Here is a 24,054-nt window from a genome sequence, read left to right on the forward strand (position 1 = left end):
TTAAAGTGCTCCACTGTATTAGCCTGGCGAATTCCTATTGGCAGACTATTCCAGATTTTAGGTGCATAACAGCAGAAGGCCGGCTCACCACTTCTTTTAAGTTTTGCTCTTGGAATTCTAAGGAGACACTCATTTGAGGATCTGAGGTTACGATTTGGAATATAAGATGTCAGACATTCCGATATATAAGATGGGGCGAGATTATTTAAGGCTTTATAAACCATAAGCAGAATTTTAAAGTCAATCCTGAATGACACAGGTAACCAGTGTAGTGACATCAAAACTGGAGAAATGTGCTTGGATTTTCTTTCTGTTTAGGATTCTAGCAGCTGCATTCTGCACTAGTTGCAAACGATTGATGTCTTTTTTGGGTAGTCCTGAGAGGAGTGCGTTACAGTAATCTAGTTGACTGAAAACAAATGCGTGAACTATTTTCTCAGCATCTTTCAATGATATAAGAGGTCTAACTTTTGCTATGTTTCTTAAGTGAAAAAATGCTGTCCTAGTGATCTGATTAATATGTGATTTAAAATTCAGATTACAGTCAACAGTTACCCCTAAGCTTTTTACCTCCGTCTTGACTTTTAATCCTAATGCATCCAGTTTATTTCTAATAGCCTCATTGTATCCATTTTTGCCAATCACTAAGATTTTAGTTTTCTCTTTATTTAGCTTGAGAAAGTTACTATTCATCCATTCTGAAATACAAGTCAGACATTGTGTTAGTGAATCAAGAGAATCGGGGTCATCAGGTGCTATTGATAAATACATGTATTAAGGACAGAGGCGCTTTATATACAGTACTGGACACTCCCAGATCGGTGCTACTGGAATGTTTCTTTAATGTGGACAGTAGTAGAGAGATGGGTGTCGTGTTCTAAGTGCTCTCCTCAATCATACGATCATTTTCTGTCCGGCCAAACACATATTGGTTTATACCAGGGGTCTCCAACATGTTGCTCGCGAGCTACCGGTAGCTCACAAACCCCTTTCCAAGTAGATCGCCAAAGGGTTAATGAATCCTACATAAATTTGCAAACTTGATTAGTCAAATTAGGTGTGGGCGATCTTTCCAAAAAATGTAAAAGTAGCTCTCAGGGGGGGAAAAAAGGTTGGAGACCCCTGGTTTATACTATTTAAAAAGCTTGTATAATGTTGAAGAAGAAAAGATGGTGCTCAGCTTTGCTATAGTGTGCTGTAAGTGGAAAGGGTTTCAGCATTCAGAAACAGGAGGGAGCAGTCTGATTGAGGTAGTGATATATTGGCAGGTTGACTTGAGTTTATTAGTCCTCCAAACATGCAAGCTTCTCTACAGTACTTACTAGCAAAATAAGACATGTCATCATTTTTCTTTTCTTTTTAGGCCTACTCCCTCCTTCAGAAAAATGGTTTTACAAAGGCAATCTATTTAAGAAAAAATGCTAAGCATTAATAAAGCTTTTAATTACTGGTGTGCAGAAAGAAAGAACAGAATGACTTTATCTGTTTTAGTGTGGATGAAAATAGATTGTTTGGCAAGCATTCCATTGTTTTCTGGATGTTTTGGCCTTTCGTTCCTTACCAGGTGTTTTTTGATATCTTTAAGGACATGTGGACAACTGGTTCCTTGGCAACAAGAAGACGAGATCCATAACCTTAGGACCATTATGTCTTATCTCCAGGTCTCTTCAGCTGAAGCAAAGAGCAAGCGAACATGAAGACACTATGCGGGTAAAATCACATCTTGAAAGTAAAGAAAATGGCTGTTCCCTAAATTGAAAATAACCATGAAAGGCAAACGATTTCCATCCAGGCAGCCACGATAGCCCAACTAAAGACGCTCTCAAAAATAAACTTCCAGGACTGCTTCGCAAAGTGATAGGAGTGTTGGGATAAGTGCATTCGAAGTGGAGGAGAGGATTTTGAGGTTGACTAGTAGTTGTAAATCTTTTACTGCAATAAACGTTACTTTTTTAAAACATTTGCCGAATTTTTTGATCACACCTCATATTACGACATTAATGTCAAGGGAACATAAGAGCCAAATGCTTTAAGAGCAACTAAATTTTTAGTGATAGGGTGACCCCCCCATTTAATAGAGACATCTCCAGCCTGGTGTGCTCAGAGCACAGTTATGGATGCCACAAACTCAGTAATGATTTTGAGGCTGGTGGAAGATGTGATTCCATAGGAAGGAAATGAATACTGCCTCAACTGAAGTTCTAGAGGCGAGAGGAGGCAGTGAGGGAGGACTTAGAGGACAGGATCACGAAAGAGCCTCAGTTGCTTGATACTTTTTGAGTTTGACATCTGGGTAAGCCACACAGCTATGCAGACAGGATTAAGAATTGCTGAGACATGCTCAGAAAAGCCAGCAGGGCTTTCTTTTTGTCGACACTCTTTTGACCCTTTTTATCATAACATCCTGCTGTTTATTTAAAAATGCTGCAGTTTTTGTTTCCTTTTGCCTCTTTGGTATTTATGTGACTTTGGAGTACTGCTCTGTCTCTCCACATATTAATCCTGTTATTTGGCAAGACCTATAAGGGCATCAAAATCTTTTGTTAATTTTATTGCAATTTGCTTGTCACCTCTGCCTTTTTCAACCTCACAACTATAAATACGGGAAAATATTAATTTAGTATTGTGGCTTTATTAGTGGTATAAGGAACAATGAAAGCTAAAGCATTTTGATTCTTTTCTAAGCACACCCTTAAACATAACTCATTTCTTAATATGCGATCTATTCATGCATTGACTCTTGCCAACCTTCTTGTTTTTCAGTTACATGTCGGTGTCTAGCAGGGTTACTAAATTTGCCGATGTTTGATTATTTGTCTCCTGAACAGGCATCTGACCCTCTGACTGATGAGAATTCCTTGAAATTAGAAAAATCATCAAAGCCAAAAGGTAAGAAATCAAGAGAGTGCCCTACTGTTAAGATGCAATGACATGCCTCATAATACAGTTTCACGAAGTTGTTACAAAGCTCCTTATTTTTTGTTTTAGAATGTGTGACTCACACACTGTGGGGAGTATGCAGAGGAGTAAGATAAGCACCATAATGGCTATCTATTTTTGTTCTAAAAATTTAGGGGAATCTCTACCAGGTGGATACTTTATTCATGCTTAAAAATTTGAGACCTTCTCCATTATCTAAGGTTCCCTACAAGCTACAATACTGCCTTTTGATACACCGTGCATTCTTCTGTTCCTTGGCTCTGAGTTGGGCGAGCTCTTTAGCGTAATGTGCCACTGTACATAAAAGAAATTGTACTGTAACGTTTTTGGGGTTGTACTCAAGATGTTACTAAGAGCTTCTTATCCTTTCTGCTGTCCACATCATTATTATGTTGTCTCCTAGATTTGCTTGAACCTCAGTGTTTAGACCAGGGGTGTCCAACTCTGGTCCTGGAGGGCCACAGCAGCTGCAGGTTTTCATTCTAACCCTTTTCCTAATCAGCGAGCAGTTTTCACTGCTAATTAACTCCTTTTTCCTTCTTTTTAATAGCCCTGTTTTTAAGGATTCAGTACTTTAAATTGATTCGTTTCTTCATTAAATGGCAGCCAAACAGAAATGAGATGTGAAATGAGCCAACAGATGACCAGTTAAATTGGAACGTCAAACTCCAGCCAATTTCACTCCAACCAGTTTCTTAACGACAAGCCAATTCCTGCTGTTAATTAAAGCCATTATTGAATATCAGGACGTGTTGCTGCTCTCATTCTGACACAGCTGACTGATGATTTTTCGTTTTTTCTAAGACCACCATCAAGATGTTTTGGTGACCTGAACAGACCAAACATGACTGAGACCTTCACCTTTCTTTATTTTTTGGGTAGCTGGTCATGTGGCAGCTCGTTTTGTGTCTTATTATTGTTTGGCTGCTCATTAAGGAAAACAACTAAACAATTAAGGAAACAACTAAGGGGTCTGAATCATGTCAATCAAAACTAAGACAAAACAAGTCAATCAGCAGCAAAAACGGCACACTAATTAAGAAGTTGGTTAGAATGAAAACCTGCAGACACTGCGGCCCACCAGGACCAGTGTTGGACATTACAGGTTTAGACTAAAGGTCCATCCCATTTTTGATCCATGTGCATAACTAGCAGTAGCAAGAAGCTGAGATGATCACAGTCTGCCTTTTTCAGGCACGGCAACAGTTTCAAGCTCCTACGGTGTTTCCTGGCCAACTCAGGGACATCCTCTACCTCACATTCTGAGATTTCTAGATTGTGCTTGCTTACCACCAAATGCTGATTAGTTGACAGGTCTGCACATCTCTTTACCAGGGCATCCACAACATACACACTCCAGGAAAAAGACACAGCAACTCTCACATCAGATATTAAACGTTGACCCAACATACTGCTACATTGCAGTTACGAGCAGTGTTGGGGATAACGTATTAAAAGTAACATGTGTGATGTAGTCAGGTTACTCATTAAAATAACGAGCAACCTAATGCAATACAACTGAAGAAGAGGTTAAGCATGTGCATAGCATGCAATCGAGTGAAAAGAACTGAACCAGAGTTATAAATATACATTTAATCCTGCATGTGCTGAGTGGTAAATTTACTACGCCCAGTTTAGGGTCACAGGGAGCCAGTGCTTATCAGAGCACCACTGGGTTTAAGGCAAGTACGCCAGTCCTTCGCATGGCTCAATCACAGAGCCAAGTAGAGGGTTCTGCATGCAATCCAGTAACAGAAACCTAGGAATAAAAAGTCAGTTTAGTTTGAGTCCAGTTATTATTTTGAAACAGTGTGATCAGGTGATGCAGTGGTCAGTGTTCCTACCACGAATCTTCAGAGGCTGTTGGTGGGGCTATGAAAAGAGGAAGGATGTTATTTAATTCAGAAGAAAACAATCAAATATGGCTGTGTTTCTGCTCTTTTTATACAGTATATTGGATTAGGATTTAATTACAAATGTTGGACAGTGAAATATGCAGTTTTTACTACAAATGAAAAAAGTAACACACTCTTTGTAATGCATTACATTTTATAAAACTAGTGGGCTCTGCCCCCCTGCTCGCTTCGCTTGCCAACCCCCGGGTGGGTGCTACGCACTAGCCACTTCGCGGCTCTGCCGCTCACATTTGGGGAAGCAGATGTACAATTTAAACAGATTTTTATTTTCATAGGAATTGTTACAAATGTATAATAGAACTATTTTACATTACAGCGAGTAATTAACCATAGTAAAAAAATAGTAAAACGTAATAAATTGAAAGAAAATTATGTTTCATGTTGCGTTAGAGGTATTCATTGTGTTATACGTTTTTGTTCTGTTTGGCTTTGAAATTAACATGCAAATACTTTTTAAACTTACACTTTTACTGTAAAACTTCAGTAAAAAAATTTTTGAATTAACTTTCGTCATTATCGCATCGAATTTTGATTCCATGTTTGCAGTTACATCGTGACAATGCAACATATAACTGCCCGTGAGTGAATATCGTTTCTTTCTCTCTAATAAATAAACTGACTTTTTCGAATGTTTGTTCCTGTCATTTGTTAATTGTCATAGCAAAAGCTTTTCTAACAGGAAACTGTAAACGTTGTAATACGAATGGCATATCAAGATCTCCTTTGGTGTCTAATGTTATCTGTTGAAGATGTACTACATCACCTTTCTTGTCGCCTGTTAAAATTTTACATGACAGAATTGTTCGACCAATTTTGAATACAACTAATCTTGTCCTATTGCTTAGCCCATCACTCATACATAAATTACACAACAACATTACGACACATCCTTCTTTCTACAGTAATTCGGCCGGTGGAAGACCGGATGGTGTTAACGGTTGTAGATAGTCTATGGGATATTGTAAGTTGATGTTTTCATCTTCCGCACCATCACCACCAACTGTTTCAGCATAGTCTATTGATATGCATTGAACCAATTTACCGTGCAACTGATCGACAATTTTCATGTTCATTCGTTTGACTTCATCGTTTCACTGTGTTTGGATTGCCCGTGTACTCATTTTTTCTGTTAATAACCCTTCAGGATGAAATTATTCAATAAGATTTGGACATAATAAGTCTTCTTTTATTGGGAATTTAAAGAGAGGAAAACATAAAAATTTATGAGCTGAGAGCGCAGGAACTGTGTCTGTCAAAAGCATTCGCACAAATGAGAGGTGAGAGGACCGTGGACGTGGGCTGTTAACTGGAAATGGTTGAGAGGTTGAAAAAAATCTCTTGGCAATAGTCTTGTCTCAAGATTTTCTTTTATAATACAGAGATAACTGTATAACAAACATCTTTAGTTACATTATTTGTAAGCAATGAGTAATGTAACTAAGTTACTTTTAAAAGTAAGTTCTCAAGTACTGGTTATGAGTAACTTGGTGTTTGAATGTGATGCTTGTTATGAGCAACCCTTGATTTGCATAACTTACTACAGTAATCCCTCGCTACTTCGCGGTTCACTTTTCGCGGATTCACGACTTCGCGGATTTTTAAATACAAGTGATTGCCCGCCTATCGCGGAAGTTATGTTCCAGACCCATCAGCAACAGGAGAAAATCCGTGATATAGAAAGACCATATAAATAAACATTTTTTTAGTTTAAGCCTTAAAATACCCATCCCACATGCTTTAAACACATGTAAACTTATAAAACACACTTTGTTAACACATATGATATGTGGATGTCGGGCTAAGGATATGAGTAACATCTCACTATTATAAAACATTTTAACTTCACGCAAGACAAGACAGTGAGACAGGAAAATTGGTGATGTACACCTAAAAGCCTGATTGTACAGGCTTTTAAATTATTGACACGCAGAGCGACAAGCAGCACAAAGCCAGCACAAAGTCCACTTCTCCTTAGCGTTCATTCAGCTCCCCACCCCCTTGACAATGCGAAGTGGCAAGAGCCTACTGCGCTTCCGGGGAGGGGGGGTTTGAGCGAAGGTGCGTTCAGCTCTCACACACCCACACACACACTCCTCGAGCAGAGCGACAAGCAGGCATTTTGGCAGAAGCAGCACAAAGTCCATTTCTGCTCAGCGTGAGTTCAGCTGCCCCCCTTCACAAAGCGAGTGCAGACACATTGACGTCTGATCGCTGCGTGCAGGCAGTGTGCAGTGTTGGTCTGCGGTGTTTAAGAATGTAGAAAGTGTTTAAGAGCATAGGAAGTGTTTATAAGAGTGTGGGAAAGGTTAACAAGAGAGTGAGAAAGGTTTATAAGAGTGTGGGAAGGGTTTATAAAGCCTTAAAATATGTATAAATAATAAAATAAATATAGGTCGCTACTTCGCGGATTTCACCTATCGCGGGGGGGCTCTGGAACGTAACCCCCGCGATAGGTGAGGGATTACTGTATTCAGATTCAGTTCAGGCACAAAATCCGTCCCAATCACACTACAGTGAACCCTCGTTTTTCACGGTTAATCCGTTCCAGACTCTACCGTGATAAATGAATTTTCGCGAAGTAGGATACTTTATTTATAAATCGAATATTTTCGCAGTTAGAGTATAGAAAACCTGTTTACGACCTTCTAAATATATTGTTTAACATTATTAGAGCTCTCTAGACATGAACTAACACCCTTTAGCCACCATTACACTCATATTACCCAAATATATTAGACAAAATAAGAGAAAATAAGACATATTAGACGTTACAAATATCATATTATTACTAGGCTCACCCGCCTTTTAAGGCGACCGACTTTTATCCTCAATTTGTGTGCGCTCCATGTGTAGGCCTACATCAGGCATGTAAGTGTAGGGAATGAGAACATCAAAGTGCCCATTCATAACATCTCCCGAAAACCTACGTTTTTTTATCCCCTCGAGTGCCTGTCCAAAGTCGTACAATGTCAGCCTGAATCTGTACCGCTAAAGACGGAGTTTCATGCACTAAATAAGCTATAGATGAGAATAAGCAAGCACCATCTCCCCTGATATTTACTACGCGGTGCGGCATTTGTACTCCATCAACATTAATTATTTCCAGAGACATAATTTTGTCTATTTTTCCAGCACATCACGCACAAAAGCAAGGGAACGATGGGAGCACCAGAACTCGTGTCGCTTCCTACCACAAGCCGCAAGTAGTAAGTCTGTGATAAGCGGAATACCGCTACGCTTTGCACTCACGGGACGGAAGGACAATCCTGACCGCTTTTATATAGTAGATTATTGTACTGTACATTTAATTACACACACACACAGTTCTTACACACAACCACTAACCTATGAAGGCAGTAGGAGAGTCTTCAGGTGGTGCAGTATCTTCAGCAGGTGCGTCGTTGTCTTCTTCCGCTGAAGGAGTACTAGGAGTAGGCAGTGGGTGTCTGGGTGCGCGGCTGAAGAACATCTTGATAGGCTTTTGCTGGCGCTGTCTTTTCATATGTGTGAGGAGGCTTTTGTAGGGTATTGCCATCTTTGATCATATCCAAGAGTTTCACCTTCTCCTGGATGGTAAGCATCTTCCTCCGGCGCTTAGTTTTATTGTCAGAATGCTTAGAAAAAGCAGCACGTTTAGGAGCCATCGTGGGGTTTAGATAAAAGTTCTCAGAAAGCACATGCGTAGTGACGTAAGCATGTATGAGAAAAAATCGCGATAAAGTGAAGCCGCGAAAGTCGAAGCGTGATATAGTGAGGGATCACTGTACTTCATTAATTTCTGCCTTTTCCTACTTGTACATTGGAATCTCCCAGCAGGACTACATAGTCAGTAGATGGTACCCCTAAATGGATGAATGCTATGATACTATAATAATAATTGTTTATAAGAACATATTCGTTAAAACCAGTGAAAATTTTACTCTCTGCCATTCAAAGTTGGACTGGCGCATCTCCCATATCAGAAAGTTTCTGTGGGGGAACTTCAGCTTATTAGAGATACAGTACATGTGCATATATACGTAAGTGTGACTCACATCTTGCCTGTTTGTCACCCTGAAACAACCATATGTGGACCGTGCTAATCATCCTCATACTTATATAATGAACAGATTTACCTGGAAGGTGAGAGAGCGGCAAAAACAGAGAAAAGAGGCAAAAGGCAAAACTTTGAAGTGTGTGAGATGGAAGTTGTTGTCTCCAAATCAGAGCACACAAAGAATCTTTATTTTGTGGCCTAAGTGCAGGTGTCATCAACAAATTCAAATATGTTGAATGGTAATATGTTACTGTAGAGTGAATGGAGTGAGCTCAACCACACCATGCTGGGAAAAAAAAATGTCTGACTTCAGGAGAAGAAGTGGATCACTCATCCCCAGCAGTGTGTGATTGTAGCAGGAGAGGGAATAGCACATCTTGCTCTCTGGTTTCCATCTGTAAATTGCATATGTCATTGGCAATGCCTTATTATGCAGCATTATGGCAGAACAGTCTGGAGATACAGATGTGGCAGGTGAGACAGCAGCAGAAGAATCGGGTAAAACACATAACCTATGCCTTTGAGTGAAATAACAAAATTCAGTTGTCAGTAGGTGGATAGGGGAAAGGGGCATCTGCATTTAAGGAGTTTCCTGGTGTCGTTCCACAACTGAGCGCACGCAATGCCTCAGTTTTTCACTCTGGGTGTGTGTCTAGCATGGGGCGCTAGCTCCCTGGGAACAAGTTCTTTCGTAATTACTTCCATCCATCCATCCATCCACCCATTATCCAAACTACAGGGTCACTGGGGTCTGCTGGAGCCAATCCCAGCCAAAACAAGTTGCAAGGCAGGAAACAATCCCCGGGCAGGGCCCCAGCCCACCACAGGGCACACACACACACACCCACACACCAAGCACACATTAGGGACAATTTAGGATCGCCAATCCACCTAACCTGCATGTCTTTGGACTGTGGGAGGAAACCGGAGCGCCCGGAGGAAACCCACGCAGACATGGGGAGAACATGCAGACTCCATGCAGGGAGGACCTAGGAAGTGAACCCGGGTCTCCTAACTGTGAGGCAGCAGCGCTACCCACTGCGCCACCGTGCCACCCTCGTAATTACTTAACCTACTTAATCTATATAGATATAACATTAAAGACGATACCCCTCCCAAGTGATACAGCGGTAAGAAATCATGTAGGAGAAATAACTTAGCTTTGTTTCATGTCGGCTTACACTGCATATGATAGAAAGACGAACGAAGTCAGTGAAAAAACCCAAGGCATGGGGTCTGTCGGTGTCGCCAGTGCAGTGGAAAGCATTTTCAGGAACAGGTGGTGGTATCTCCCATCTGCGTGTTGGCTTCAAAGGTGTTCCTGGCAATGTGCTAAGGCTTTATACTGGTTTCTTCACGTGCAGTGCCCCCTTAGGCGAACGTGCATTTCCAAACAAGGCAACGATGCTTAAACGAGGATACAATTCCATGCTGACTTAACAGATAGAAATAGCGCACGGTTACAGTATCTCACAGTTTGACTGCACGCTGTCTATTTGTTTCAGTCTATCTTATGTCATACGCATGCCTAGCAGTTCTGTGTGAACCCCTGTGCTTAATCTGGCTATGTGTCAGCTGTGCATGTGAGCATAATAAAACAGATTTATAAGATATATTTGCACAGAGCACAGTGGCATATGAAACTTATGCCTACAGGGGGTTAGGGAAAGGCATAAGGTGCCAGTGTCTGAGAGGGGAGCCTCTGTCACCTGGCACATGATTTTGATTGCTGTTACAATGAATAGTATAAACCCTATAAAACACCGATGCCAGTTGCCTTATCAGCAAGATAACCATCACATACAGTGCCGTCACCAAGTCATTTGCCAGCTCTACTTTGCCTCAAAATAAATGAATCATGGATTGAGCTATGATGTTTGTTAGTCTCATCTTGGCATCACAGAAAATGTGAACATTAATGGAATATAAATTCTATTTAGGGACCTTAGGGACTTCCAAAACTGGACTTGATGTTTCTTTGGAAGACTTAAGTGGATAGGACTGGCAAGCTTTGTTGGGCTGAATGGCACGTTCTTGTCTAAATCTTTCTAATGTTCTAAAAATGCTTATGGTTAACAAAAGCAGTGTCATTCTCGTTAGATGCCCTTTCTGGAACGTGAGTGGCGTCAATCGCCTTGATTACTTTTGGAAAACCGGACACTGCTGTAGATTTCCTACATGTCCACACCATATGAAAACTAAATGTAGCACCTCAACAAGTCACTTAATGCTTTTCAGCATGGTGGACATGATGGCGCTGAAGCTTGGTTGAGATATTCTGCATCCGTCAGCCAGTTCCATCTACCAGGTGTCTGTTGCCAGAATGCCAACCGTCGTTAAAACCGGGATATGAACAAGTAGAGCCCAGTCTGTATTTCTAATGCCTGCTCCAAGTCAGCACATAGTTCCAAGAGAATGGCTGTTTAAATTATAAAATTGGGTTATAAGCCAGTCATCACCATGGAAAAAAGAATCCTGCCAGTCCCTAAAATTTCATTACCTTCATATATGTTCATTAGCTTACTCTTCAAGTAGCGCCAAACAAGGCATGTTGTGTGAAACCATTAGATTATGAATAGGTCGTATTTTATCATTTTTTGTATGCAGGGAGAGAATCACACCTGTATTTTTACTAACTGACAACTGATTGCATTGGCTTCTAATCCTGAGAAATGACAACAGGTGGACTATTTAAACTAAGGGAAACCCAAGAAAGTTCTTCAGTGCAAATCGCAGCAATGGCCCTTTAAAAGGCAACTAAAGTAGAGTATATGCCTCATATTCATCACTTTTGAGGTGTAATATGTTTATCATGTCCATGCATACTATGCTGGTATGAATTATTATGCTTGTGAGTCATTGCTTGCTTTTCCTGGTTTATCAAAGGTGTCATAATCTCCCACTTTCGCTGAAATGTTGCATATTGATGGGTTGAAGTTGCTGTAAATACATGCAAGTTCTCTCTTAAATCTGTTTTCTAAATCCCAAATTTGGCATGGGAAGTTGTGTTCGCACATTTTCGGCCTCTTTTTGTACTTAAGGTAGTTTTATAAATCTGACCCCTGACCTCAACCACTTCCCTGCAGTTGGTGGGACTTCTTAATTGTGTTGAGCCCAACCAAGTGTGCTTTGCTCACCAGTACTCCCAATAGCTCCAGGAAATGTTTCGAGTATTTCTGTTCAAGTCAACCTTGTGGATTGCTCTTTATGTGTCCCATGCCCTTAGCCCATTTTTCTCAGGTTCCTCCTACAATCTGTAGGTTTAAGAAGCACTGAAGCACTCCAGCCCTTTCTCCATGTCAAGGTGTTGAGGTAATTCTCCTTAAATAACGGTTGAGATCACCATCATAATGTTCCCAAGATAGACATCATTTATCATGTCAGATCGAATGCAGTCACCAAGTGAATTGGTTTTAAAAGCTAGGATTATTTTGCATAACATCTATTTGAAAGACATAGGTGTTGTAGCAGTAGAGGCTTTTGTCCACCTCTTGAACCCTCAGGTACCACTCCAAACACCGAATAAAAGTCCAAGACTTCTTTATTCTATAATTATACTGTGCACTAAGCACCCTCCACTCCACACTACTCATATAAATCAATACACTCCAATAACCACAATTCCTCCACTCCCAGACACTTAGCCACCCTACCTCCCAGCTCAGCTCAGTGTCTGAGCTTTCCCAGAGTCCTTTTATACACCCACCCTATTGGGTGTTCCTGCCCAATAGTCCACAAGTCCTTATTCCTTCCGGGTCAGGGTAAACAGTCCTTATCTTCACCCCGGAAGCACGTTGTTTCTTCCTGTCCTTGGAGTATGACGCACTTCCGGGTTATAGGGCATATATAAGTCCACGGGCCTCCCGACAGCAACTCCCAGTGGTCCCCAAGGTATCCAGCAGGGCTGTGCATAAAAACTACATAGTCCACGAGGCCCTGCTGGAATTCGGGGCCCGTCCATGCTGTCGGGAGAGCTCCTCCCTGCGGCCTGGGGGTGAGGGCCGGAATAGGAAGCCAGCCATCAATCACAGTGTAAACCAGTCAGCATTCAGATAAATGGTGTAATCCATAACACGTCCTATATCCTCATAGCTCTAACACTCTCAGAATAGTCTGATTGATTATAAATCATAGGCAAGCAGTTTATCATTATATAGGAACTTCTTATATATAATAATAGAGTTAAACAGTTAAAATATCATAAGGCTTTCATTGTCGCCATGGTAAATGTGCTGGATATACCGTAAATGGTACAGAAAGTACAGAAAAAGCACACTCAGGAACGCCCACAAACTTACACAGAAACGTTTTCTTAATATAAGGTCATAATCCTAGGAGAAGGCAGAAGAAAATAGTTTAAGTAACATTTAACCATGACATTTGCATTAAATTTACTGTAGCCAAAGGCAGAAATGGCTGAAATCAAAGAATTTTATACTAAATGAAATTAGGGTCCCCTCTTCTAGTCAAATTTTAGCCATTATGTATTTTTATTAGTTTACTCACTTATTTTGTGAATAATATTTCGAGCATATTTAAAATTGTGTTGTACATGACAAGATAACACTGTAGGCAACATCCTATGTGCGAGTGTTTAAGAATCACGAGAGGCGGCCTGGAGGCTGCAGCCCTGTTTCTTTGTAGTGACGTCGCCAAGACATGCGTCAGCTAGAATAGTGAGGTGTGTTTAAAAGATATATTAAACTAGTAAGTGAGTCCATGTTAGTTAATTTAAAGAGTTGAAGAGTAAAAATTACATACTGTTACATACTTTGTTTTCAGTTTAATTTTTTCTTGAAATGTGAATTAACATCTTTATTGAAATGTCAGCCTCTGAATATAAAAAAATTGTAAGCAGCCAACAGCATTGTTCTAACACATTAATATAAAAAGGCACAATATTTAACATAGGAAGGCATTCTGTTTAGCAAACCATAAATCCAATGCTCATGTAATGAATCGTTAGAATTTCAGTCATTTTCTTCCCTTGAGAAATGTTTCTGGCAGAGTGGAATACATCACTTTTTCCTTTTTTCCCTTGGGTTTGTGGTGAAACTCACTGGTAAGTATTCGGATGTTGTGAATGGATGACACAATCTTCAGTCAGCCCCTCCAAAGGGACGTTTTTCAGCAATGTAAACCCATGAGAAGTTGTGTTTATTAATAAGTTAGCAAGACACGAATGTATTTGAAATTTAAGTACATTTGAAACAGATTTACAATAGTTTGCCTTCTTGTGTACTGTCACAAGATTACACGTGTTTTGCCATGATTGTCATTTTTAAGTATTTTTATTATACACTGCTTTTTTCTGCTCACTCCCATCTCATATTCTGTGGTCTGATAATTTCAAAGCAGAAAGGCACATTTGTTTAAAGAAATGATCGTGTCTGAGTGTGGGTGTTAGCATGGGTGTACGCCGTGACGAACTGGCTTCCCATTCAAGGCAGGTTACCACTTTACATTAAATAGTGCCAAGTGCTTTAAGGAGAATTGGACTGGGTGGTCTCACATCAAGTCAAGCTTCATAAACCAGAAAAGAAGGAGAACTTATGAAACAATAATGTTTTAATCAGAAATGAACAGGTCATATGTAGAAATGTGATTTGCACTGTAACTAGGCATTTAGCTCATGACAGCAAACTGTAAATGCGTTATATTAAAAGTATTTTTATCCAATAAGGCATCTAGTTTGTGTGCAAACAAAAAAAACCACCTTACAAGCAATTGCTATTTTAAAATCACAAAAATGAAAGTAGGAGCAATGGAGATCTGCTAATCAAAAGAGTCCCTCTTAAACTATTTAATACAATTTATAGATTGTAAAAAGGAGAGCAGGAGACACAGAGAGGTTTGGGGATGGCCACCCCGTATACTGAAATTGCAGTAAAAGAAAACCTGAGGTTACAATCGAGTTCAAAAATAGGAACTGGTAACAGAGGGCAGAGACCCAGCTACAGGGGATGCACAAACCAGTGTGTTTCTTCACGCCGGTCCCAAGCCAGGATAAATAGGAAGGGTTATGTCAGGAAGGGCATCCGGTGTAAAATTTTGCCAGATCAATATGCGGACAACAATACAAATATCCATACCTGATCAGTCGAGCCCCGGGTTAACAGTACTGTTAGCCAACAGGGTGCTGGCAGAAATTGGGCTACTGTTGGCCGAAGAAGTAGAAGGAGAAAAAGAGGGGGGGAGACGTGTCCAGAAACAGAAGAACAGGAGGAAGGTAAAGACAGTGGAACTGAGAGTAGCAACTTTGAATGTTGGCAGTATGACTGGTAAGGGAAAAGAGTTAGCAGATATATGATGGAGAAAAGGAAGTTTGATATATTGTGCATGCAAGAGACTAAATGGAAGGAGAGTAAGGCCAGGTGGATCGGAGGTCGATTCAAATTGTTCTATCATGGTGTGGATGGGAGGAGAGATGGTGTAGGGGTTATTCTGAAGGAACAGTATGTCAAGAGTGTTTTGGATGTGAAAAGAGTGTCAGGCAGAGTAATGATTATGAAGCTGGAAATAGGAGGTGTGATGATGAATGTTGTTAGTGCTGTGGTGGATTGCCGGCTTCCTATTCCGGCCCTCACCCCCAGGCCGCCAGGAGGAGCTCTCAACAACAGCATGGACGTGCCCCGAGTTCCAGCAGGGCCTCATGGACTATGTAGTTTTTATACACAGCCCTGCTGGATACCTTGGGGACCACTAGGAGTCGCTGTCGGGAAGCCCGTGGACTCATATGTGCCCTATAACCTGGAAGTACGTCCTGGTCACGTGAGCAGGAGAGATGACGTGCTTCCAGGTTGAAGATAAGGACTTTTACCCTGACCCGGAAGGAATAAGGAATTGTGGACTGTTGGGCAGGAACACCTCCAGGTCAGGGTGTGTAAAAGGACTCTGGGAAAGCCCAGACACGGAGCTGAACTGGGAGGTAGGGTGGCGAAGTGTCTGGGAGTGGAGGATTGGTATTTGAGATAGTGTATTGATTTATATGAGTAGTGTGGAGTGGAGGGTGCTTTGTGCACGTGATTATTGTACAATAAAGAAAATTGTACTATTACCTGGTGTTTGGAGTGGTACCTGAGGGTTCAAGAGGTGGACACACGCCTCTGCTGCTACAGTGCATATGCACCGCAAGTTGGGTGTGAAATGTTATGAGAAAGAAGATTTCTGGAGTGAGTTAGATGAAGTGATGAACAGTGGACCCAAGGGACAGAAAGTGGTGATTGGAGCGGATTTCAATGGACATGCTGGTGAAGGGAACAGAGGAGATGAGGAGGTGATGGGTAGGTATGGTGTCAAGGAGAGGAATGAAGAAGGTCAGATGATAGTGAATTTTGCAAGAAGGATGGGCATGGCTGTGGTGAATACATATTTTAAGAAGAGGGAGGAACATAGGGTGACGTACAAGAGTGGAGGAAGATGTACGCAGGTAGATTACATCCTATCCTATTACAAATGGAGGAAGCCAAATGGCAAGACAATTACCAAGGTGGGATCTCGATGTATACAGTCTGCCATTTTCCATCGCTGCGATGGAAGGATTTTCAGGATGGATGACGTTATCACCCATCTGTCCATTGGCTTCAAGGTTTTTGGCTGCTGTCCAAGTCTTTTATACAGTTTTCTCCACGTGCAGGCCTTACTTCGGTTTCAAACAAGGCAAGGAGAGGATTCAATTTCATCTCTAACATACAGAAATAGTACAATGCCCATTTTTGCAGTTGTCCCCTTCTCTCTTCAAATGCTTGCCTAGCAGTTCTAAATGTTGAGAGACCCTCTGTGTGCTAAATCTGGCCTGTACATGTGAGTGGATTTATAAAATATTTTTTGTACAGAGCACAGTGACATTAAACTTATATTCAGATTACAGTTACTTTTGCTGGTAGTTGAAAAAAACGCCTCATTTTAGATGAGTGAGGTGAGGTTAGGAGCAGGCGCTGATACAGCACATTGCCACACCCACCACATGACGCACCAACTCTGGATGTGATGAAAAAAGATTTAGTTTATTAAATTCATTGTGGTGATTTTTCAAATCAAAAACTTTTATAAGACATCAGAAGTTCCATCCCTGACTTTCTAACATGTCCTAGGTAACTTAATGCTAAATCACAGCAATGTTGCCCTTTGAGACACATTTCTGTATTCTGGAAATGACATGCGCACACAGAGATGATGAACATACAGAATGGCCAGGATGTTTGCATGTTGAGTGTAACAGTGATGTCTTTGTCTTCTTAATGTTTTTTTTTTCCTTATTTTGCATTTTTGTGATTTGCTTATGAATAGTACAGCTCATTTATTATTGAAAAATACGAGTGAGAAACTTGATTTTCATTTCAGCTGCCAGGCATATTTTAGAAAAACGCATAATTAGCATCAGCAAAAGGCAACACATCTGTAGCCATGCATTGATGTGCTGTTATGTAGAATAATAAAGTTGAGAATAGTCTGTTTAGGAGAAAAAAAAAAGATTTTCAAAAAGTGAGAACATCTGCCTGATAAACAAAATGATTCTGTGATGACAGAAATTGCATTTCCATGTGATGTATGGTGTGTGTCGAGTAGGTTGACAAGGAAAATGGAGCTGCCTGAAAGTAGCAGTTATCACAAAAGCTTTCCCAGAGCGTGTTGTATGGTAGGTTGTGGATGACAAGTGTCAGGGTCTCGTATTTTGAGTATTGTTTAAATCTCATCAGATGTTATCTGTGTAAAGTTTTGCTTCTATTTTGTATTTTTTTTTTTTACCTCAAGGAGTCCATTGGCTTAACTTATTCTTGTATAACATGTCTGGTTATGATTTAGATTTTTTATTTGGGCTGTTTTATCGTCACCATTGCAGTGGTGCTATTGTTGAATCCTGTTGCCAAGACCTTCCCAGAGTGGACATGTCATCAGGGCTCTGCCAATCCCAGATAAATGTCATTGAGAACTATACTTCCTCATCAAACTACACTGATTTCAAAACTCTTCAGACCTTTCGAAAAATATTCTTTGTTTTGTTCTGTGATTTTTGAACTCATTCTTGACTTTGATTTTGTATTGTGATTCTTGGCATGTATTGGGATTTTGTTGGGATTCTTGACACATTAGGGGGGCACTGGGCACCTAGTATTTGTACGAGAGACCTAGAGAGGAGAGAGAACCAAGCTGGTAACATGAGAGCTCCTGTGCCGTTGGGAATACAAGGATCCTTAGGGTGCTGGGTTTCCCAGAAGGCTAATAGGCAATGACACCAGTGCAGGCCAGAGTGAGATGTGTTCCTAAGCAAACACATAGAATATTTCTTCAAGATGACAGAGGATTATTCATTCTAGTAAGTGTCAGAGAAAGTACGGCCAAGAAGGGCAGTAAACACTTTGGAATGACCTGGATTTCTGGATTAATTACTCAGAAAGGACATGGCTGAAAGAAAGGGAGAGACGCTTTGGGTTAAGAAGGAGCATTCTGCATGTTATGTGAGCAATTGGGCAAGCCACCCCGCCAGATAAGTGTGGCAACATGACCTGTGTAGTGAGACCAGCAGTGACACCTACGTTTTACCTTGTGCTTTGTGTTCTATCTGTTTTGTATTGCTGTCTTATGTGTTTTAATGGAAACATGGTGTATCTGTACTTCTAGGCTTTATTATGACTGCCACCATTATAAGTATGTAATTGTAAAAAATATTCATACCATATGCATATTTACTGCATATATATGGACTTTAATATATGTTAGTTTTTTAATAACATAAATATTAATAACTAGACAAAGAGCCCGTTTCGACAATGTAAGATGAAACAGGCACGAATGGAATAGTAAGTAATAAGTATAAGCACAATAAGTATAAACCTGATATAGGTGTATTGAATGAATGCGTAATTAGGCCTGGAGCTGTAGTCGAAATCGCCTTTCAGGCCTCTAGAGCTTTAATTGAAGTCGCCTTTCTCTTTGAATTTTTGCGGCCGTAAATCCGCCGCCTGCTGCAATGTTGGTCGAAGTCACCTTTCTTTTTGAAATTTCGCGGCCGTAAATCCGCCGCCTGCTGCGATGTCTGTCTCGTAAGGTTTTTCGGGCAGCTGCGCAGAAGGCGACTGCGCATTCGGCTTCGGACGGACCCTGCCACGATGTTGGTTGAAGTCGTCTTTCTCTTTGAATTTTCGCGGGCGTAAATCCGCTGCCTGCCGCGATGTTGGTCGAAGTCGCCTTTCTCTTTGAATTTTCGCAGCCGTAAATCCGCCGCCTGCCGCGATGTCGGTCTCGTAAGGTTTTTCGGGCAGTTGCGCAGAAGGCGATTGCGCATTCAGCTTCGGACGGACGTGAGTGAGTGAGGAGACTGGCAAATTATTATTATTGATAATAAAAATAATAAATATAACAATATTAAGCTAATAAAAGCAGGCTGCACATAGGAGAACTACAAAATTTTATTTGACACAGCACCCTTTCTTAAATTCTGCTGTTCATGGTATTTTGGGAAAACGAAAAGCATGTGAAAATCAACTTGTCACAGAACTCTACAATAAAGTTTTATGAAATATAATGAAAGGCTGGCTTTGGGTGAACCATGACTTTTCATGTAAAGATAAAGTTTTGCATACAGTAGATTAGTCTGTGATTAATAAAAGCAAGTAAACTTTCCATAAATAGCAGAATATAATTTAGAGGTTTGATTTTTGATTGGCCATGCAGAGAGTCTCTTTTTCATGATTTCTATTTCTGAATGACTTTCACCACTCTTGACGTTTAATCCTCATAATTCAGTCTTCCCACTGTTGGTCATTGTTATATACTTGCATTGACCATGACAAATTGAACCCCATGTCCTAGTTTAATGTTCCTCTTTCCCCTAAATATTGTCCCAAAGGCTCTCCCACCCTCTGTAGGCCTTTCTCATACTGTTCTGCTGACTACAGCAATCTAAACTGTAGTTGTAGTGCCCCTCACTCCAGAGTTCTGACACATTTTAGCGTAAATGTGAAATTGGAAAACACACTTTTTTTTTAATAGTTTATCTTTTTAGTGTAGACCATTACAGGCTTCTCATTGCTGCTTTTAAACAAGTAAACTGTTATAAACATTGTTTTTCAACAGAACAGTTGTTTGTACAGAATAAATATATGTACTTAATAAATTTTAATTTTAGATAACATTAAAATCAAAATGAATTGCTCTGACAATAATGCTTTCATATGTGATACATTAAAGCCCAAGATTTATATATATATATATATTTTTATTTTTTTCATGCCAACATTCTTGATTAACATTGTCATTAATTATTTATTGCTAGGCTCGTCTTTCAAAAAACAATTATGTCTGTTATCCACTGTGCTTCTTAATTGCTAATTCACAGCAGAAAATCTGAACATTTATCAGAATGGCTTTCCTCTCTCACTTTCCACCGAAGGCAATTCTTTGCTGGCTACCTCTGGAATTGACTTAACATAAGACATTTGACAAACAAGAGGAGACCAGTCAACCCATCAAGGCCATTTGTTTAGCTAATAGCTAAGCTGTCTGAATATCTCATCCAGATTTTTCTTCTTTTCAGGGTTTCTGCTTCAGCTACACATCTTAGTAGTTTGTTCCAGATCCGCAAAACTCTTTGTGTAAAGAAGTGCTTCTTGGCTTCAGTTCTAAATGTAATTCCCCTTAATTTCCACTGATGTTCTCAAGTATGTGACTCACCTTTAGGAAGAAAGAATTCTGCTCTGTCTACTTTAGCAATGCCATTGAGGATTTTAAAGCATTAGATTAGGTCCCCACGCAGTCTCCTCAGCTTGAGCCTGTCACAGTAGGACATGTCCTCAAGTCCCAGGATGTACTCGGTTGCTCTCCTCTGCACAGCATCAAGTCCTGCTGTGTCTTTCTTGTACTGTGTTGTCCAAAACTGCATGAAAAACTTCAGATTTGGTCTTATGAGTGTGTTGTATAGTTTGAGCATTACATCCCTTGACTTAAATTCAACAGTTTTTATGATATAACCTAACATTTTATTTGTCTTTTAGTTGCTTCTGTGCTTTGCATAGTCAATGAAAATGATGTGTCAGCATAAACCTCTAAATCAGTTTCTGAGGCCCCTTTCTGTAGCTCAGTGTCTCCCATCTTGTATTTACTGGTATATTTGGTGTTTCATTTGCCCACATGTAGCACTTTCTACTTAATAAAGTATCTATCTATCTATCTATCTATCTATCTATCTATCTATCTATCTATCTATCTATCTATCTATCTATCTATCTATCTATCTATCTATCTATCTATCTATCTATCTATCTATCTATCTATCTATCTATCTATCTGTACATTAAACTGCATTTTCCAGTCAAAGGATTTTTTAACGTCTAGGTAATTTCTAGGCATTCTTCACTCTTTGGATATTAGATGGTACAGTAGCAGTTTATGCTTTATTTATTTATTTTATTTTAATTGCACAGTTCCCCTATCCTCACTCTAGGTATTAACAACTTTTTCAAATGTAGACAAAGTAAATAGTAAAATATTTTTCCTAACAAACAACATTTATTCCCACAATATGGGTATGCATAGACAGATGGTGGATCAGATATTGTTGAGTTTCTGTTGTCCACTGAATTGCATCAGAGTTATCACCCCAGGACAGCCATTCACCATGAGGTAATCAGCTTTAAGGTTATTTTCTGACATCATGAAGCATGAAGTGCATAAAAAAGCCTGTAAAACTGAGGTCTCAAAAAAAAGACCTACTCATATCTTTCTATGTCTCTATCATAAAAAAAAAATCTTTGGGAGGGAGACTGGGGAGACGAGACGTGATCTTCTCGGAAGACAATTTGAAGTCCCGTGAGAGACACTTTAACTTGCTCCCAGCTCTTAAAACAACGACCAGCAAAACACGCAGCTCGCCATCAGCAGAAACCCAGCAGATGATCCGACTACTTCTCTTTGCATGCGTTCAGCCACCCTAACCCCCCCTCACCCCTCTTAACCCCACTTCACAACGCAAGAGGCAAAGACGCGAAGTGGCAAAAGGACAACTGCTGTACAGACTTTAAAATGATCGACGGGCAGCATGACAGCAGTGGAAAGACAACAGATGATCCGACGGCATCTCCTTAGCATGCGTTCAGCCCCCCCAACAACGCAAGCAGTGTTATACGTTCTGCGAGAAAGAGATTTAACTACGTCTGGGGCTGGAAATAAAGAACAAGTATTGTTTTTACAACGTCACATGAGACAAGGCAGTGAGACATCATTTAAAACAAGTCCACAGACATCTAACCATGCAGTTGTAGGATTGCTGTTGGCAGACACTTTTCATGTGCTCTTAGCTCTCAAAACAACGACAAACGACAAGCAAAACACGCAGCTCGCCAGCAGAAGAAACCCAGCAGATGATCTGACCGCTTCTCCTTGCGTGTGATTAGCCACCCTAACACCCCCCCCCCCCCCCATTCACAATGCGAGAAGCAGAGACGTAAAGTGGAAAAAGGACAGCTGCTGTACAAGCTTTAAAATGATCAACGGGCAGTGCAACAGCAGCAGAAAGACAACAGATGATTTGACGGCATCTCCTTAGCTTGCGTTCAGCTGCCACCCTTTGACAATGCGAGCAGCATTATATGTTCTGCGAGAAAGAGATTTAACCATGCCCGGGCCCGGAAATTAAGGAAATGTATTGTTTTTACAACGTCATGCGAGACAAGGCAGCGAGACATCATTTAAAACAAGTCCATAGACATCTAACCATGCAGTTGTTGGATTGCTGTTGGCAGACACGCTTCATGTGCTCCCAGCTCTTAAAACAATGACAAGCGACAAGCAGAACACACAGCTCGCCAGCAGCAAAAGCCAGCAGATGATCTGACTGCTTCCCCTTAGCGTGTGTTCAGCCGCACCCCCTTCACAATGCAAGCAGCGTTATACGTCCAGCGAGAAAGAGATGTAACCACACCCAAGGCCGGAAATAAAGGACAAGTATTGTTTTTACAAAAGTTTTAAAGTTAAAGTGAAAATAATGCATATGTAACAATTCCCATGAAACTAACAATCTCTTTAAATTGTATATCTGGTAAACCAAACCCGGGGTTGGGCGAGCGAAGCGAGTAGGGGGCAGAGCCCCCTAGTTAAAAAAAAAAAATCTTGGGTCGAGACGTGATTTTCTCAGAGACACTTTAACATCCCGCAAGAAAAGGAGGACAGCTGCTGTACAGGCTTTTAAATGTTTGAAGCACAGCGCGACATGCTGATCACACAGCATGGCAGCAGCAGCAAGCAGCAAGCCAGCTGATTGAGCAAAGAGGGGGGAAAAAAATGTATTTGTTTCCCATTTTATCACCGTTTAAGAGGGGGTTTCGGAGGAGCGACCGCATCTCCTTAGTGTGCGTTCAGCCCACCTCTTGACATTGTGAGAGGCAGAGACGCGAAGTGGCTGGCCCCCTAGTCATTCATCAAAACTTTGAGCTTGGACACAAAAAGACAAAAATGGTCACTATTTAAGTTCAATTAAGACAAATAGATTATTAAGCCTTTTTACAAACAATCTGTGCTATATGATATGAGACTGTTAGAATAATTCAAATGTGCCTGATGCACCAATAAAAACAGAAATAGGAGTAAAATGTGCATTATGAACAGAATAAGATCTCAAAGTAAAGAGCGGAGCAGCCAAAACATTAACACCCAACAACATAAATGTGTTCTTGAGATATAGGAAAATAGGCCAAAACATTCACTCTGTATGGACAAGTAAGAAACAGAGCAGAGTTTTATTATATACCACCATTTACACACTGAACATTATAACAAACTACAGAGTACAATGCAGTCATCCATAGAAGTACATTTTCAGGAGACAATGCTGACAGATTAAGAGAAGAATCAATTTTGAGGTCTTAATCCACAAGACATCAGTGTGCCAAACACATGTAGTGTGCACTTCAAGAATTGAAGAACTGATTTCTTAAAATGCCCTATAAGTCTTTATCCTGATTAGAAAAATCTGGTTATGGGCCTCTGAGAATCCTGATTAACAGGGATACCTTTCTCTGTGAATAACCCGATTATGTGGCCATGTAAACCCTTAACCAGGTTACTGTGTAGGATTTTGTAGTCTGTTGTGTGTCCATCACACTCTGTCAGCCTATACATGCGCTTACTTCACACACGCTTTCAGCAGCCACAAAATACCATCTCCAG

General features: G+C 40.5%; 1 protein-coding gene across 1 annotated transcript in view; it reads left to right on the plus strand.

Moving 5' to 3' along the window:
- The window catches only part of LOC114666116 (uncharacterized), a 129,249-nt gene that overhangs the window by 83,978 nt on the left and 21,217 nt on the right, over window positions 1–24,054 (plus strand). Inside the window, exons 8-9 of the mRNA XM_028820852.2 lie at window positions 1,586–1,710; window positions 2,829–2,889. Of these exons, the coding sequence (XP_028676685.1) occupies window positions 1,586–1,710; window positions 2,829–2,889 (186 nt within the window). The remainder of the gene's footprint in view (window positions 1–1,585; window positions 1,711–2,828; window positions 2,890–24,054) is intronic.

The sequence above is a fragment of the Erpetoichthys calabaricus genome, chromosome 15 (assembly GCF_900747795.2).
Source record: "Erpetoichthys calabaricus chromosome 15, fErpCal1.3, whole genome shotgun sequence".
Classification (NCBI taxonomy): Eukaryota; Metazoa; Chordata; class Cladistia; order Polypteriformes; family Polypteridae; genus Erpetoichthys; species Erpetoichthys calabaricus.